The sequence below is a fragment of the Oreochromis niloticus genome, linkage group LG17 (assembly GCF_001858045.2).
Source record: "Oreochromis niloticus isolate F11D_XX linkage group LG17, O_niloticus_UMD_NMBU, whole genome shotgun sequence".
NCBI lineage: Eukaryota > Metazoa > Chordata > Actinopteri > Cichliformes > Cichlidae > Oreochromis > Oreochromis niloticus.
In genome coordinates this window covers 34702094-34720580 of record NC_031981.2, presented here as the reverse complement: position 1 = coordinate 34720580, position 18487 = coordinate 34702094, and the positions used below count along the sequence as shown (strand labels likewise).

General features: G+C 40.9%; 2 protein-coding genes across 2 annotated transcripts; both read left to right on the top strand.

Moving 5' to 3' along the window:
• Window positions 1-71: 71 nt before the first annotated feature.
• On the top strand, window positions 72-3920 carry fgfr1op2 (FGFR1 oncogene partner 2). Its single transcript, XM_003455706.5, has 6 exons — window positions 72-210; window positions 1191-1327; window positions 1506-1623; window positions 1763-1905; window positions 1990-2103; window positions 3453-3920. The coding sequence occupies exons 1-6, from the start codon at window positions 186-188 to the stop codon at window positions 3588-3590; spliced, it is 675 nt and encodes a 224-aa protein (XP_003455754.1). The 5' UTR covers window positions 72-185; the 3' UTR covers window positions 3591-3920.
• Window positions 3921-4977: 1057 nt separating this feature from the next.
• Window positions 4978-18391, top strand: tm7sf3 (transmembrane 7 superfamily member 3). Its single transcript, XM_003455726.5, has 12 exons — window positions 4978-5256; window positions 8959-9113; window positions 12917-13067; window positions 13412-13532; window positions 14228-14399; window positions 14503-14680; window positions 14786-14872; window positions 15792-15872; window positions 15969-16124; window positions 16248-16348; window positions 16858-17020; window positions 17114-18391. The coding sequence occupies exons 1-12, from the start codon at window positions 5178-5180 to the stop codon at window positions 17365-17367; spliced, it is 1698 nt and encodes a 565-aa protein (XP_003455774.1). The 5' UTR covers window positions 4978-5177; the 3' UTR covers window positions 17368-18391.
• The last annotated feature ends 96 nt before the right edge of the window (window positions 18392-18487 follow it).

The window sequence follows — 18487 nt, the reverse complement described above, 5'->3', positions numbered from 1 at the left end:
AGCAAACTTGAAACGCGTTAAAAATCGATATTTTCATATCAGCGGAGGTTATCTTCTATTTTAACGAGGAACGGATCTTTATTAGACCCTGTTTGTGGCTGCTTTATGAGGACTAATGTTAGCCTTTAGCTAATATTAGCTACTAAACATCAACAGGAAGTAGCAGCGGAGTTAACGCAATTCCAATGTCTTGTACTGTGGCTTCCCCAGGTATGATCATTTTTGTTTCTTTAATTCATTATCTAAAATTGCATGGCAACACCGATTTGATATACGCACCCGTTTATAATGCGAGCATGTAAGTGGATTTGCATGAAAGCTTAACTCTGATTAGTAAGTTGGCTAATAAGTGAGCCCAGCTTGTGTGTGTATGTATGTATGTATGTATGTGTTGTTAAAATATATTTTACGTTGTCAGCTTACTGAATTTGGAAAACTGAGAAACTAATTCCCTTCACGTTTTATATAGCTGAGACGAATGTGCTTCAGAAGTAATTATGTAAAGTGAATCTGACGCCTAAAACACGCAAGGCTTGCTCGTAATAAGCGAATTAGCTGACACAGCAGCTGTAATGACGAGTAGGTCGAGGAGGAGAAAGCCTAGACACAATGTCAATGAATGATTTTTAGCTGGTATTTTGAAGTCAGAGCTGACGCTTCAGTTGAGGTTACTTCTTGGTTTTCAGATATTTTTAAAATTATATAATACCAATATCGTGGTGTTGTTGTTTGATCAAGCAAAATAGATCTAGATCAAGCATTTCTGATTTAAGTCGTGTTTAAAACATATTAAAGTGATTATCATATAGAAAAAGACAACTTTTATAGAAAAAGGCTGCTGTAACATATTGCTGCTTAACAGCAGCAATAGCTTGCAAAAAGCCACTGCATCATGGTATATACATAGGTTTTTTTAGGACTGTTCAGAGTTCCCAGAAAACTTTCACTTGACTGCAGCTGCTGTATGTACAGATACAAAGTCAGCCTACCTTTAAATAAAGAAGCTATTTTAATAAGATATAATTCAATAGTGTCAGTCATCACTATAATGAATAGCTTGCTAATGGATAATTGCTTTAACCAAATGTAATACTTAAGGGAAGAAAAGAAGGATTGACGAGGTGGATGACTACTATGTTTGCAAGCAACCTTGTCCTAGCTCCTCTTAAGAATCACTTGTATTTCCTCAGGCATGAACTGTACATTAGAGAAGGTCCTGGCAGATGCCAAATCATTAGTGGAAAGGCTTCGCAACCATGACAACGCTGCTGAGATGTTAATCGAACAGACGACACATCTCAACAAGCGAGTAGAGGCCATGAAACAGGTAGGGTGTCACATGAACTTGGGGAAATGTGAGGCCTAAAGCATTTGATGTAGAATCCATGAAGTTTATTTCAAAAGCTGGAATAACACTTTTTAAAAAGTATTTTTTAATTGTTATGATGATCTATCATTTTATATTTTAGACTGAAGGTTTTTCTGCTTGTTCTTTTTATTGATAGTACCAGGAGGAGATAGACGCCCTGAACGAGGTTGCACGGCATCGGCCTCGTTCCAGTCTAGTCCTGGGAATCCAGCAGGAAAACCGTCAAATTAGGGAGCTCCAGCAGGAAAACAAAGGTAGGCAGTTTCCTTTAATGTCAACTCTTCTGTTGAGAGATCGGATGGCCGGTGCATTTTTAGTTTTGCTTTGATTTGTGGAATATAAAGCCGGAATTTGATCCTTCCCGTAAATCAAACTTGTTCATACTTCATGTAGAGCTGCGTACATCATTGGAAGAACATCAGTCTGCCTTAGAGCTCATCATGACCAAATACAGGGAGCAGGTGTTCAGACTTCTCATGGCCAGTAAGAGGGACGACCCCGCCATCGTTACCCAGCTGAAGGAGCAGCACACTACGGTCAGTATCTGGTGCAAGTACTTTTAATGTATTATTTTGCTTTTTTTTTTAACTTTTCTTGTGCATTAAAAAAAATCTTTGCAGGAAATGCAAGCACACATAGACAAGATCAACGAAATGGCCTCCGTGATGAGGAAAGCCATAGAGGTGGATGAGGAGCGAATATGTGAAGATGAGGAGAGGATTAAACAGCTAGAGGTAAAAGCCGAGCAGCATTACTTCCAATTGTTCCAAAGCTTTCAGACCAGGGGAGGGTACAAAAAATCCACAGAAGTTACAAATCAACCCAAACAAATGTCTGTTCATGTGACACCGAGGATCACAAGTGTCAAAGAAATTGACACTTGACACAAAGGCCAATAAAAGTCATCAGTGGAAACCTAAATGATCAAGGCTCTGAGGGGTGGAGTCAAAACTGGATCACAAGTCATAGTTAAAAATGTTCATGTGCTCCGTTATTTATTTATTTATTTATTTTAACAGTATATTCAGTGTGAGTTTGGAGTTTAAAAATGAACTAAAGCTTCATGTTGAGTTGAGATGTCAAAGCAGATCTTAACAGGGCATTTAAATTAAAAATTAGCCTTTTTATTTACATTTCCTCCAAGCTTTATTTTTTTCCTTTGACCTACTTTGTCATTTAGACATCCTACCTCTCTATTTTCATTAGGTTAAACAGATATATTTGTAGGCTTTTTGACCTTTACCTCTACTACTTGAAATTATCCATAAATCCCATAAAAGTTAGATTTATGTTACTATTTAGCGAACTAGCATTGCTAGGTGGCTTTAGCTTTTGACAGTAAGAACCATTAGTAGTGTTTCCACATGTTAACCACCAGATGTCAACAGTGAGCTTTTGAACTCTTAACTGTTTCCAAAGAGTCGTCCTACTGTAACTGTTTGCTTTATATTTTTTGATTTAAAATAGTCCCCCGATCCTTGAAATGCCCAGGCAGAAACTCTGATTACTACTGTGATACTTTTGGCCCTTCATATTAACATGCTTGGAAACACAAAAGAAAAATCAAATTTCCACTCTGTAACATGTACTGTAAGTGATTAAAACCTCATAAACCCATATTTTATTCACAGTAGTGAATAAGTAGCATTTTAAGAAAAACAGTAGCTCATTTGGAACTTAATACTAGCAATAAAAAAAAAAAAATAAAAAAAAAAAAGTTGGGATGGGGTAAACAAAAAGGAATATTTTCGGTTAACTGGCATAAAGATTAATACTCAACATGATTGGGTATAAAAAGGCATTTTAAAGAGGCAGAGTTTCTCAGAAGTAAAGATGTGCTGAGGTTCATCAATCTGCAAAAAATTGCATCTGCAACTTGTGGAACAATTTCAGAATAACATTTGTCAACATATAATTCTGAAGACTTTGAATATCTAATTATCTTCAGCTTGATAAATTCAAAGGATTCTGAGAATTTGGAGAAATCTCTGTGCTCAATAAAATTTGGGTTTATGGGATTTGCAAATCATTCTGTTTTTGTTTGCATTAAACACAGCATTTACATTGTCTCCGTGTATTTCAGCTGGAGAACAATGGACTCCGAGAGCTGCTGGGAATCAGTCGGGAAGCTTTTCTGGTTCTGAAGAGAGACGACCAATCAGACAGCACGTCGCTGTCGCCACTGCTCACTAGTGCCGACGTGAGCTTACGAAAAAGTTAAAGCCCAGGACGGCCCACCAAACCCCCAGCCCCTTACTGCTGCCGCTGTAGGGTACAGAGTCTACAGCCTGTTACCACGTGACCGCTTCAGATGTTGAGTCTCCTGGTGCATTTAGAACATCGCTGCTCCAGACCTGCATCCCTGTCTGATGATTCGGGCAACAAGCAGCGAGCCACCCCCCCTCCCTTTGTTCTTTTTCTTGTTTCTTGGTACTGCTGTAACATTTTGTTCATTTTGGCAGCATGCACGAGCCCGCAGTGCCTGCAACATTTTAAGGTGTAAATGAGTAAACGAAGGGCTTGAGTTCAAATAAATCTGTAAACAAGAAAATTTGTTTGTAGAGTTTGTGTCAACTTCCAAATGTCACACGTTTCTTGTTCTGTTTTGGTTGCTCCTGCGGATACACAACTTCTCACTTTCACTATTCATGTCAGTAAAAGTGGTTTCTATTCCCACCAATATTGTCACCGGCGGGAATAGAAACCATATCCAGAGAGGATCTGCTCCAAAGGGTGAGGTGCATCTGCTGCTAGCTGTGGAATAGAAATTTTCAACACTGTCAAACCACAGTGTAGTTATACTCCACTGAAAGGCTTGTAAACAAGTGCTTCATTGTTTCACTATTGCACATTTATATCATTAGATTTATTAGTAATTTTATCCACTATTATACATGTTATTGGAAAGCAGTCAGTCTGTGCATTTCAGAGGATGGAAGAGAATATTTGTGGCATTATTGCATACAAAGTGAGATGACTGTCATAATAGTTGTTCATAAATTGGCTATTATTTTAGTCCAACTTGTGTTGGGGAATAGAATTTAGACAAGCTGAAAAGTAGAAGTACACTGCATCATATTTGGACTTGGGTGCAGTCTTTAAGTTATCTTTCCCCATATTTTTTTTACTGCAGACAACAAACCACACCAGAGGGGTGTTAGAAAGCATCTACCCATTCCATGGCTTATATTTGAATACTTAATTTAAATGTAAGTGCTGGTAAAGAGCAGCTCCAGTGCTGCTTTGTGCGCACATTAAATAGTGCCCGCCAGTATATATTAGTCTCCTGTTGTGATTTGTTATGGTCTGATGGACAGATCTAATTGAAGTGAGAAACGGCTAATGAGTTAAAGTCATCATTATTTAATTAAAAATGAATTAAAATTGTAAATAAATAATTGTTTAAATGTTTGAAATGAAATGAATTTAAATTTAATACATCATTTATATATTTTATTAATTAATTGTTTAACGTTTTATTTAATTATTGACACACTGAATTAATTATTTGATGTATCGAAGTCATTCAATTTGGCACTCGAGATCGTGTGGATGGTTGGTGACGCTAAAGGGAGGTGGGGATATCGCGGGACGGAGGACGAGAATCTCGCGGAGGCTTCGTTAAGCAGTCAAAGCGGCAGAGGGAGAAGGTCGGCGCAAGCAGGCTTTCACGTCAGTCAAGTATGTCGCTTTCGAGTTTGCAGGGACTCTTACTACCCAAACACGGGACGCTGCCACATTACCAATGATTTTACGGAGTAGCAGATAGAAAAGGGTTTGTTAAAAATTCAAAATAGAGAGGCGGAAAATGTCTCGGTGGATTTGGTTCCCGCTGCTCCTGCTCCTGCTTCTTCAGTTGGTGTATGAAGTTGAAACGCAGGTAGAAAGTGAGTAGCCTTGCAATATGATTTTTTTTTCTTTCTAATCTGATGTAAATTGACTTTCGGTTTTACAAACCTTTAAATGTAAATGGTATATAATCAAAAAGCTATCATATTCAAACTAGTGGTGCTGTGTTTGGGCTGCAGGACACTGGAGTTTCCCTCTTGTATGGCAATAGCTAGCTAATTCACGCGTTATTCTATGTAACGGACTAAAACTGTGTTTATCCCACACAGCATATTCTTTGCGTGTTTAATTCGGTTATGTTTAAAGTTTGAAACGAGTGGATGCTCGTACACAGGATGTTAAGTCGTGCCCAACCTTATTGTGAGCTAAGCTGTGCTTTTAAAGCTGTCCTTAACGAGTATGCCGAGATTTACAGGTCCAGGTAGCTTACTTACATATTTTATCTGCATACAGGAAATGCAGACAGTAATGTGTGTCAGATGTGGTGGAAGGCACGGGGAAGAGGCAGCTAGGTCTTACCATAAGAAGAGCCTTAGACGGGCTACAAGAAGGAGATCAGAATTTTAATTGCACAATTTTCATGTCAGGTACGGGAGACTTGCACAAATCGGTTTAGCCCAAAAAAAAAAAAAAGTGATGTCAAGTTCAAAGCTCCTGAGCTGTTACTCTAAATTTAATCTTGATGACGCTTTAACAAGTAAGAATCTCATCCAGATGGTGCTACTTTGAAAGTAGTGCTAATTCTAATCTAAATCAATGTATCCAAGTGTAAAAAAAATAAAAATAAACCTATAAATAAAGATTACATATAAAGGGCTCAATAGTTGTCAGTTAAGCAGCTCGGCTGATGCAAAAGGCAAAGATAGCAGTCAACACGATGCAAAGTGATTAAACTTGTGTCAGAAATGCCCTGAGGTTGAAGTTCTGTCTGCATGTCAGGAGTGCGTAGGCACCTTTGCAGTGTGTGTAGCCTGCTTTGAAAGCTGTGTGTGTTTTGAAAGCTCCAGAACATTCTTTGATTTTCACAGAACAAGTTGGTGAATCTCGCAAAAACTTACCTCACACATGCTGAGCCACCTCTTGTCCTCAAAACACACAGTCTTCGATGTTTGAAGTCTTCCCACACAGTTCCTGCTGAGGAACTATGCAGTAATAATTAAGGAAGTGTGGAAGATTGCTGTGTGTGAGTGCAACAAAACCAGAAGTGTGGCCTAACCGAAAGCAAGTGCAGTTACAAACAGAGTGTTTTCTTTGGTTTGTTTAATTATTGCCAAGATTCAGTTTTATTTATATGGCGCCAAATCACAACAACAGTTGCCGCAAGGCGCTTTATATTGTGAGGTAAAGACCCTACAATAATATAAAAATGGCATAATCATGTTCACATTTCACTGTCTGTTCTGTGTATTTGCATTGCCTTTCAAAAAGGGGGAAAAAACAGTTGTTTTCCAATGTAGTCTGTTCTTTTTAAAGGGCTGTATGATGCCACACTTGTAGCTGTCACTCTTTGTGCCTGGATTATGCTTCATTGTCTTAATATTTCAAATACAACTGCTAAGTGTAATCAACACTGGCCTATGATTTAAAAAAAATAAAAATAACTTATTCTGATTGACTTGAGGTATGGTTAGAATTAGAGGTCTTCACCAGAGACAGCTTAGACCTCAGTGGGCTATATATAATCAGGCTAATGAGTAGGGATGGGTATCGTTTAGATTTTATCCGATACCGGTGCCAAACTGGTACTTTTGAAACTGTGCTGGTGCTTAAACGGTGCTCAAACCGGTGCTTAAAGAATGGAGAACACAAAATTGGTCCAAAAACCTCTCATGTTTAGCTGGTTTTTTTTGTAAAAAGATAACAATGTTAGCCTTTTCTGCAGCTATAGGGCATATATGGTCTCACTCTTGGCTGGAAACAGTGCTTAAACAATGGAAAAAACACAAACTTTGTCCAAAAACCTCTCATGTTTAACTGTTTTCCACTTTTTCTTTGGTCATTTTAGCCTTTTTGGCCAGGGTGAAGGGAGTATCTGCCATCAAACAAGAAGACAGCCGCATGTAACTACGACGGTGTTTGCTAGTTCACCTTACATGCATTAATGTAATAATGTGGTTAGCGTACTCAACGTTAATTACACACGAACAACATGAAGCTACTCACGCAGAGGAGAACGGCTGCTGCTGCCATCATCATCCGTCATCATTTCTGCTACGCTGACAGGGCTAGGGGCCAGGACTCTACTCTTCGGGTTTTTGGGGGATGTTGCTAACTCCAGGTCCGATAACAGGCACCACACCCGCAGTAGATGTGCACGGTGTGAGGTCTCGCAGCAAGCTATCAAATACGGCGCATTTCTCGGCTTTAAAAAAAAAAAACCTATGCGTCGCCAGGTGTTTCATCAGATTTGAGGTGTTACCTCCTTTGACAGTATCACAGTATCAGCTTAAAGCACTTGTTGCAGGCTGCTGAGTTTGCATCTTTTGCTGTGAAGTACAGCCAGACTTTTGATCGCTTCGCCTTGGGCATTTTTAATCTGTAGCTCTGCTCTAAAAGAACGTACGTACCTGGCCCCGCCTACTATCCTCGGAAACGTAAAATGATTGGCTAGAATTGGCTCAGGGGAAAAAAAAGCACCGAAATAAAGCACCGAAATGTGCGCTGCTTTTCGGTCTGGTTACTACCGTTTATGTCAGAACCGGTGCCATCATGGCACCGGACACCGGTACCCATCCCTACTAATGAGTCAAAAATGGGCAGTAAGGAACCTGTAGTTTGATGTTAAGTGAGGACACTGATAAGATCTAGGCTGCCTGATCGGTTCCAGTTATTGTTGTTTTATGTTTTATTGTTGTTTTATGGAATAATGCAGATCTGTTAGAAAGAACATAAACAAAAAGAAAACCAGCAGTCATGTAAGCAGATGATCAGAAGAAGAAGAAGACATGTTGTATGAGTCCAGGCCTATCAAGCGGTTTATAAATACATTTTTTGTTTTGTTTTGTTTTGTTTTCTGAACTGAATCTCTTCATGCAGATCTTTACACAACAGGAAACATAATAAATGAGCAGCTGACATTTTACAGTTCCAGTCCAGCCATCACTCTGACAAAACCTCCAGTTTCTGAGATGTTGTAGGAGGTTTATGGTGCCATTTAACCAACGTATCAAATTGAGATAGTACACTCAATTATTTCCGTATAGTACCCTCAGCACAGAGAGCACGCCTTCATTCAGGCTTTTGTGTGATTAATCTGTTTTAAGATCTGGTTTAAGGTGGCGTGTTTGGCTTATCACCTACTGTCAAACCTGCTGCTCTGTCAGGTGATTAGCATTTTACTGTATGTTGACTAGTACCAGCTACAGCCTGTCTTCTTTTCCACAGTAACTTAGACCGACTGAAGTAGGAGAACAAATACTGTGTACAAGTACTGTGATGAATTTATCATCAACTTTCTTGGACTTGGCTTATAAAAATCAGCGCTCACATGACTTTAAATTTCATTTTCATCAAATTTTATCTGAACCTCTTTAAGTACAGTTAAAGATCCCTCTGTGGTAATCACTTCCCTTTCGACTTGTGCCTCTCCACCACTGTGTCAAAAGACTTTATTTAAAATTTTTGGAGTAAGTGGAGATAAATTTGAAAAGCAGGGTGGGTGGTGAGTGATGTGACTAAAAGAAAACCACAAATCCTCACTTGGAGAACAATTAAATCACACTTTTCCTGTTCTTTCTCAGACCGGGTGATTTTCCTGCTGGGGAGGTTCCAGAACGTGAGCATCTCGCAGAATGAGACGGTGCAGGCGGTGGTGTCCACGATCCCTTCAGAGGTCGCTTTCATCACTCTGCAGTTCCACACGCAGCATCGAAACGCAACAATGTCCTACACAAGGGTGAGCAAATGCTGAGATGATAACCTCTCGTTTAAAGAGGTGGAAAGAGGTGTGAAAGTGTGTACTCGAATAGAAGTGCTGTTGAAATATTACTTAATTAAATGAAAAAGTACTGGTGTTATCAGTAATAGGCTGTATATGAAAGATGGCTGTACACCAGGACATCACCTTTTAAAGGCTTAGCTTTTTTGTTTTGTTCTGTTCTTCCATTAAAAACACACCAACACCACCAATATCACTTTGTCAGTAGGCAAGTAGACAAATTTAAAATTCTAATATTGCGACATTTTTATGAACACTTTGAAGCCTAAACTTTAGCTTCATGGTGGGTACCATTATTTCCCTGTACGGCTGCTATTCAAGCAGAGATAAGCTGTAGAGATCAAAACTGTTTTTTTGTAAATGGCTGTAAAAATATTAATTTGATTCATTTTAATATAATTTGCTTTGTCACTTTTTTTAAAGCTTTTGAGGCTGCCATTTGAGAATTGCTTACGCAGCCACATTCTTCAGTAAAACTGTATAGATATATTGTGTTAATATTTCACATTTGGCCTGTATTTAGGACACAACATTGAAACTAACAAAGCCACAAATACAACAAATTGTAATAGTGGGTATTTGTTTATTTTACTGTGTTCTCCTCACACGCTAAGTAAATATTAGTTCATTTAGATGGATGTCAGTGGCAAACAAGAAGTTTACAGTGATTTCAGTAACTAGCTGGCTGAGCTGCCATTGGTTAGTCCTCAGGCCTTTGTGAAACCAGAAACGTGTCATGACAATTAGTGAAGGCACTTAAAGTACAGTTTCCATGTTTGTTTAACTGTTTCTTTAAGCCAGCGGTCCCCAACCCCCGGGCCACGGACCGGTACTGGTCCGTGAGTCATTTGGTACCGGGCCGTGAGAGTTGAGGCTCAGGTGTGAAGTGTATGGTTTTCAGGGTTTTTATCGTCAACTCGGTTTCCCTGGGTCTTTTCCCGTGTTGTAGTTGTGCGTCTGATTTTGAAAGAAATATTTACGCGTTACCATAGCGACCAGAGAGCATTAAAGGGCAGAGAGGTGAATGTTACACTCAAGTTTGTTGATGCATTTCAGGAGGACGCTGCTAATAAACTTACACAATTACACAGTGAATTCACATTTATTATTATATTTACAAAATACCACAGTTTTTGTCTTGGTCTTATTATTTTATTTTGTTGTATTTATCTGCAACACCTTAAAGGCTGGTCGGTGAAAATATTGTCTGACATTAAACCGGACCGTGGCGCAAAAAAGGTTGGGGACCGCTGATTTAGGCTGCATGCTGCTGTGTAGCTAATTGTTTAGAGAGAACACAGAGCAGGCTCTTACACTTATGCAGCTTCATGAATCGGATGAAATGTGAGACAGAGTAAGAGTTAAAGAGGGGACGTTTTCTGTTACATCAGCAAATCAGATGTGTAATCTAAATTGGGTGATCCTTCAGAAGTGTGGTCACATGACACAGCAAAAATATAAACGGAAATAAACTCAATTACAGGCATATTTCATAGTGCATCACGGGCAGTTAGTTCTACATCTGGCTAATGAATGAGGCTTTGTGAGTGAGGTCATCTGACCCTCTGAGAGAACCCACAGTCAGCTGATCTACAGTCCTCTGGTCATGAGTGGCAGACGGGGCGTTCCTCGGGGGAAAAACTTCTGGCGTCAGTCCCAGAAGTCTGAGGAGACAGTGCCGTTTGGGTCCATGCAGCACACAGGAGCATGGAGAGTAGTTTAGCTTAACTTTGCTTATTTTTGTTTCTGGTGGTGGCAACAGTGGAAAGGGCCCTAAAAACAAATCCATGTGACTGAAGACTTGTCTCATCATTAAGACATGTCTCAAGTTTAAAAATCACCATCAATCACCAAAAACAAGCACAAAGAAATTTAGAAAGAGCAAAACAGGAAGTGTGCTTTTACAGAGCATCAGATAGAGCTTAATAAAAAGTGAATATGCAGATTGTGCACATCACTTTCCTTTATATTCTTATCTCTCTTTTGTCAATTTCCTTTTTTTCTTCCTTTTTATAACTCTGGCTTGTTTGACACGATACCCACAAGATCCTGATTTATATTTGTCGTTGTTTATCGGCTGTCAATGTTTTTGGTGACTGAATATTTCAACTAGAAGCATAAAAACAGATAAACCTAAGCATTTTTTTTAAAGGAAATGCTAAACCAAACCTACACTTAATTATATCACTGTTTTACCCGCTTCCTGTTGGTGACTTAAGTGTTGAAACTTTAACTCACTTGTGATAGTTGGGTTTGAAGCGACCCCACCTCTGCGGCTGATGACACAACTGAAGTTGAGCCTGTGCTGACTTGAGAATCTCTACATACTCCAGCAGCGTCTGTGTCACCAAGAGATGGTGATACAATGCGGTTATTATACACCAGTGGGACTGAGAGCCATGTCATGGGGGCGCAGATCTTCTATGCCGCCAGGCCTGTCACACAATAGTAATTCAGATCATTGCCTGAGTATGAGCTTTTTCCATTTGCTGTCTGTCACAAGCAAAAATCTTTCCACGTGAAATAAAGTACAGATAATGTAAAGTCTCTCGGTTTTCATTAGACTCTGCCAGCTCAGTGCTGAAGCATGTTTAGCGTCGCGCTCTAACCCGTGCGATAAAGTATTTCTTGCTTTGATAAAACATATTCTTTAACTCTAAACCAGCTTGTTTATGTGAACGCAGCGCTCACCAGGTCAGGATGTGGTATACCATGTGACACACGTCTGTGGTTGATTCATCCTGCTCAAAGGCAGTGAAATTCAAATTTAATGAAATTTAACAACAAAAAAACATTTATAGTAAGAAGTCAATTTAATGCAAAGTTAAAGGAGTAAAATGGAGTTTTCTTCTTGTCAACAATCTCTTCAATCACGAGCAGTTCTCATTTCCAAATGAAGTAGCTGTTGTATTGTTCACAAACGTAGCTCTATCCTAAAACTACAGGACATCTGCAAGCTGCTTTGCAGACCACGCCCACCCCGACACATGCTTTTAATGCTGATTCAATCAGTCTCATATCTGCTTTCTTTGATGCCTGCTCTGTTTTCTACAGGTCTTACTGCGGTGACAGAAGAGTGTGAAAATCACAGAACAGAACCATTGTACCAACTAGAAATTACAGCAGAAGGAAGTTATCTTTTTTTTAACTGTAGCGGTGCTTCCTGGGCCTGAAGATCTGACTCTTAAAATAAAATGTTTGTCATTCTTCTTAGGAGCTCTATTATTGGAATGTATGTCCTTTTTTTTTCTTTTTTTTTTTTACATAGCACAAGTTGAGTAACGTTCTCTTTCTCTTGTTTTGGAGACAAACACCAGCATTTAAGGTGTTTAACTTTGTTAGGACCTGAGTCTGCAGTGAATCATAATCGCTGGCAAGTTCACACTAATCCACCAAACAAAGAACCGAGTGTGTTGAGACGTTCAGAGGAGAAAGTGTTTATGTATGTTAACTGGCAGGGGATCGTCACCACCTGAGTTTGAGATCAGACTGTACATCATTTTGGTCAAGACAGAACTATCTCACCCACGTTTGAATGGAAATGTTTCATAGTCCTCAGAGATAAGGGCCTGATGGCTTTGGTAATCCACAGTCTCTCATCTATAACCACCATGAAGTTGAATGTTTGGTAAAATTTTTCCTCAAGCACCATCATGAGGTCAGAACATGAATGGGAGCACTTCTATGTTTTCTAAACAGCACAGCATGTGCCTCTGCATATTATCTGCTTACTGATTGATATCTATCTCTGTTCGGATCAGATGCCGGGCCTGGGCCTCTCCCTGACTGCGGTGGACTCGGGGCTCGTGTCGGCTCTCCGGCGGGCCCAAACGTCCCTCACCTTGTTCCTGTCCTCTCCTGATGGCAATACCGTGGCAGGGACCGGGGTCATCCTCTCCTACTCCAGCACTGGTAACACTTCGACTGTCCTTCATTACAAAATACATCAGTGTGCTTCTCTTCTGACTTGTTTCACTGTCTTTGCCTGAGAAGCACAAAATAGGAAAGTAAAAGGAGAAGAAAGCAAAAACTTTGGCCATTAACTAAAAAAAAACCATGTCAGCGCAGTGTGATGGGGACTGGAGGAAACCAGAGCCGACCACGAGTGTGTACTCGCACTGATTTGGTTTACCTCCACTGGGTGTTGAAACCTCTTTTAATAAGTCATGTTGACATAGCAGAATGACTCTCAGCCTGCCTCCTATTGGCCCACCACGTCCAGTCCAGCATCTAACAGTGAATGTGTTCTGTGTCAGATCCAGTTCCAGGAGCGTGCAATATGGAGTTTAACCTGGACATTGACCCAAACATCTACATCCACTACAATCTCTATGAGACCACGATCCGGTTTGCACCTGCCAACCTGGGATATGAGAGGTAGCACATGACACCGACTCTTAATTGTTTTCTTCACTTCCTGTTCAGCCTGTTGAGCCACAGGCATCAGCGGCTCTGTAAAGAGACATTTGCCGCGCGCTATCGTCAAACCACCTCCGTTTGTTTTCTTTGAAATGATCTCGTGCTCTCTCTCTCTCTCACACACACAGCCTCACCTTCTCACGCTCTGCTTTGTATATCAGTGCCACAGAGCTGTCCTGAAATGGTTTTGCTCACTTACACACAGTCATTTCCTGTTTGGTCTGTGGAGACTATTCAAATTTTGATGTGAAAGCTTTCGGGGGAAAATGTGCATCTTATTTGCTTGTAGATAATACGTTTGTTAGACAGTGTCACACTTTTTCCCTGTTTTGTTTTTGTCTTGTTGTTTTTTTTAAATTTCAAACATCATGCATGTAACATGGTAAATGGTTTCGATGTCATTGCTAGAGTGGTTTAACTTTAAACACTAAAGGTTGGTTTAGTGATGCATTAGAAACTCTTCTTGTCTGACATGTCTAACTGGAGTTATGTGTTATTATATCATGTGATCGGTCGGCCTGCTGACCACTCCCTCTAACCTAAGATTCAGGTCTTAGCTGTGCGACAGGTTTTGAAAAAATGTAATACTCTGAAAAAATGAAAACAAAATTTTGGCGACCCAAAGATAAATGCATGTTCCTCCTGTCCATCAGAGATGGAGCTCCTCCAGCCTGCGACCAATCCACAGGAACCGACACACGCTGGCGGCTGCAGTACGACATCTACCAGTACTTCCTGCCTGAGAACGACCTGTCAGAGCACAGCCTGTTCACCGGCTTTCAGGCCGTGGCCGACAAGCAGGGCATGATGGAGAACGGCAAACGGGTATGCAACGTGAACACAGTGGATGCCGAAGATTAGCTGTCGAATGTGCCAGAGCTGCCTGTTTACAAGTCTCCCGCCTTTTCCTCTCTGTGTCTCCCCATAGGTCATGATGCTGAAATCGACAGACGTGAGCTCGATGGTTTTCAACTCCATCCCCGGTCAGGGCATAATCTACTCTGTGATCGTCAGAGACCCGCTGTTGAACACCTCGGCCTCTTACGTGCCCGCCCACACCTACGCCTGCAGCTTTAATTCCACTCTGGACAGCTGTCAAACTCTCGGTGAGCTTCTGAGCTCTGTCGAAAACTCGATGCTATTGAAGCATGGATTTCTGACTGTATAAATGACTGGCTTATTGTAACTGCGGTTTGTAAATGATATTTCAGGGAAGATATCTACAAAAATCTTCTTCACCATCACTGGCTTGGCAGGGCTGTTTGTCTGCTTCTTTGGGCATCGATTCTTTAAATGTGGTGAGTAGTTAGTTCTTGTTTTGTGTGGCTTTGGTGATACAGTATCCCAGTGCATGATGGTCAGTCTGTGTAGTATTATTACTACTACAGTCAGGACATTTTACAGGACGTTTATGAGTATATAGCTCTGAATGCAGGATACTAATCCAGCGCGAGTCAAATTTTTTGTTGATTCGTGTCAGTAACTTTATTTGTATTGATGGGTCCACATCATCATCTTTGTAGCTGATGAAGCTTCAGGTTTCAGTCACTCTTTAGTCTTAAGCCTCTAAAGCTTCCTCTCTAGACTCCAAATGAAACTCTCAGCCAGTTGTTTATTTTATAAACAAGAGCCTCCCGTCACGGTTCCTTACATGGTCAGCAGAGAGAATTATGGGGTCAGAAGCTGTTTAAAAAGAAAAGCTAACTTCATCATAGAAACTAAACAAAGACAAAGCCTCAAATGCATGTGGAGTTGCTGCAACATCTTCCCAGCACTTCACTCTTAATAGAATAGAATAGAATAGAATAGAATAGCTTTTTATTGAGAGTGAAGTGCTGGGAAGATGTTGCAGCAACTCCGCATGCAACATCTTAAGTCGGTGGGTTTTAGCAGTGGCCTGCCTCTCATGTGGTCTCCCTGGCGTGTCACGCACAAATGCATTTGTTCTAAACTAAACCCATGACTGTGATCGGCCCCCGCTGCCAGTACTTCTGATGAATCTGATAATGACAGACACAGTATGTCTCCCCGGTCTGAGGAGAATTTGTTATTCCGGTGCATGAGGCTTCATGACGTCCCAGGAGCTGGAATTTCCGTAGCTTTAATAATGTTTGTGTGAAATGTGAAGAGAATGAATTGCTGTTTGGTGTTTCTTCTCTTTCCCCCCTCTGACTTTTTGTTTCTTGGGCCCTGTTTCCACCTCTCCTGGCCACACAGAGCTGTTTTGCATGGGATTCAGCTTTGCAGCCTTTTTCTTCTTCATCCTCATCACAAGGACCACAGAGCTGGACTATGACAGTAAGTGGGGTGTTTTTTTTTCTAGGCTCTCGGTCTTTTCACATGATGTGCAGCATTTCATGCTTTTCACTGCTGTCTGTGTCTTTCTCTGTGCAGTCCGTCTGGCCCTGTCAGCCATGCTCGGCGTGGTGGGCGGGATCATCCTGGTCATGATATGGTGGCGTTTCGGTTCAGTCGTGGCCGTGGTCGTGATTGTGGTCGGCCTGATGCTCGGTTTCCTCCTTGCCTCCGTTGTCCTCTTCACTCCATTAGGTACGGAATAAATCTGGCTTTTGTTGTGTGTCATTGACTCTTCAGTACTGTGAGAAAAACCTACAGCTTATTGTTAAACATTTCATGTTCCATAAGTTTCTGTGTGTCGTGGTCTTTCTGCAGGAGACATCGATGTGTTCAGGAAATCCGATGCTGTGTTCTGGGTGACGTTCTGCTGCGTCACGCTCATCGTTCCACTCTTTTTCGTGCGTTGGCCCAGAGAGGTAACTGATTTAACGCTTCAGGAGCTGGAGGTGTTTAAAGGTTTTTAGCGTCACCTGGTGGTCATGTCAAGAATGACATTTAGGTCAACAGCAGGTACCATAGTTAGAAAGACTCTATCATCCAGAGCCAGCTCTAGGTTCTGGACATAAATAACACTAAACATTTGTCAGTAAATAGTCAAGTCATTAGTTTAAGCAATTATATGACTCTTGTATTGACTGTAAGGGTCTAATGGTGCTTAATCCATCATTATTTCATTCATCATTCATGTCCTGTTTTGGTCACCTGCGCAGCATGCTGCATTGCTGCCTGGCTAGAATAATAATTTCAGCTTTATATAACATTTAAGTTACACAGCCCAAAATGATCAAACAAGTGTGCTGATAAGATAAATTCACTATTTTTGGAGAAATGGCACTGTCCAAAACACAATTACAACACACAGAGTGCAGCATAGATTTTGTGAGCCTTCATAGCTCAAACAGTAAAAATCATGTGTGTGTTTCAGGGAAACATCACCACATGTGGGATCGTTGGCGCTTACGCTGTGGTTCTGGCTGTCAACGCCTACATTTACACAAGCCTCTCTTACATCACTCTGAATATCCTCAAACGCTTGCTCAACAACACCTTCAGCGCAGTGTTCACTGACGTGCCGTTTCAAACCATCGGTGAGTACACGAGTCAATGTCAAAAGCTCAGCAAAGTTGGCAAAGTCGAGGTACTGGCCTTCAACTAAAATCCTCTGGTTTTCCTTTGACCAGATTACGTCATGATCACAGTGTGGGTGGTGCTCAGCGTGTGCGGCATCGTCCTGCAACTCTACCGCGAGCGCTCCCGGCCGTTCTTCCCGCCCAGCCCGTATATCATGTGGCAACAAGAACGCGAGCGGCGCAAAACTAACATCCTGGACCCGAGCCACCACTTCCCCTCTCTGCCCAGCCGCCTCCTGGCCCGAGTGCGGCAGCTCACCAAGCGCACGGAACCGGCGGGAGAGCACACACCACTGCTCCTGTAAACCCAGGTCGCCTTCAACGGGTGAGGTTACGTTTGACCTGTGGAGCCTCAGGGTGCCAAGTTACAGGTATACCAGAGAGTCTGATTGGACAGGTGCTGAGGCTCCAGCTCAGGTCAGCTGATGGAACTTGGGCCTTAGTAAAAAGCATGAGTGACATTACAGACCTCAAGCGGAAGGAGCAACTTCCTCTGACAACTAACGCCACTTTTATCAAACACTTTAAGACATTTTAAAAATCACAGAGGAGGAACTGAAAGAATTGCCTTAATTATCTTTTTAATGTCTAAGATGTGTCTGTTTTGATGCTTCATGTTGTCGCTTCTACTCAGTTTACCGTTTGCACTGAAGTCCCAAACCACTAACAGTTCACAAAGCGGGACATCTCATCTCAAGTTACTCAGATTATTTCCATCAGCACCAGTTTGTTTTTGTTTTTTTAAAGTGTCAAAACAGAAGATATGCGTGTCCTTGGTACATTGTGTAGACCTGCTGACCACTACTGGCATGGCAGACTTTAATATGGAAGTCTCATGAGCCACTTAAAGTTTGAACTGGACTCCTGAAGGTCACAAAAGACATTTTAAAACATTTTAAACAAAAAGAATAATAAATCAAGATTTAATATGTATCTAAATGTGTGCCAGATATGAATGTTTTAACCTGTTTGCTTATCTTGATTGGATGAAGTCATGCAGTCCTGTTGCTCTTTTTGTACTTTGCACACTGGATTTTACAGGTTTTTTTTTAAAAAAAAAATTCCTGTTGCTTTTATGGTGCTGTTTGATTTCCTGTGAATCTGTTGTGCCACAACTTTTCTCAGGGCTTCACACTCAGCATGAAGACTACTGATGAGACAGCTGATGAACCCTTTTGCCTTTCAGCCAACAGGAGTTTGTTAGGATTTCGGAACTGTTCACATGACTTTTATAAATGGCATCGAGATCTGTTTTAAAAGATAAGGTCAGTTGTAAATTGTAATTTAATGTGTTTTGATATTTAATAAATGCCTACAGGTAAGAACGTATCGCTTGTCTGATCGTTCTCCAAACAAAGGTGTTCTGACGATTTTTTTTCTTCCATCATGTTTCTGACCTTCATCCTTATGAAGGATCAATATAAG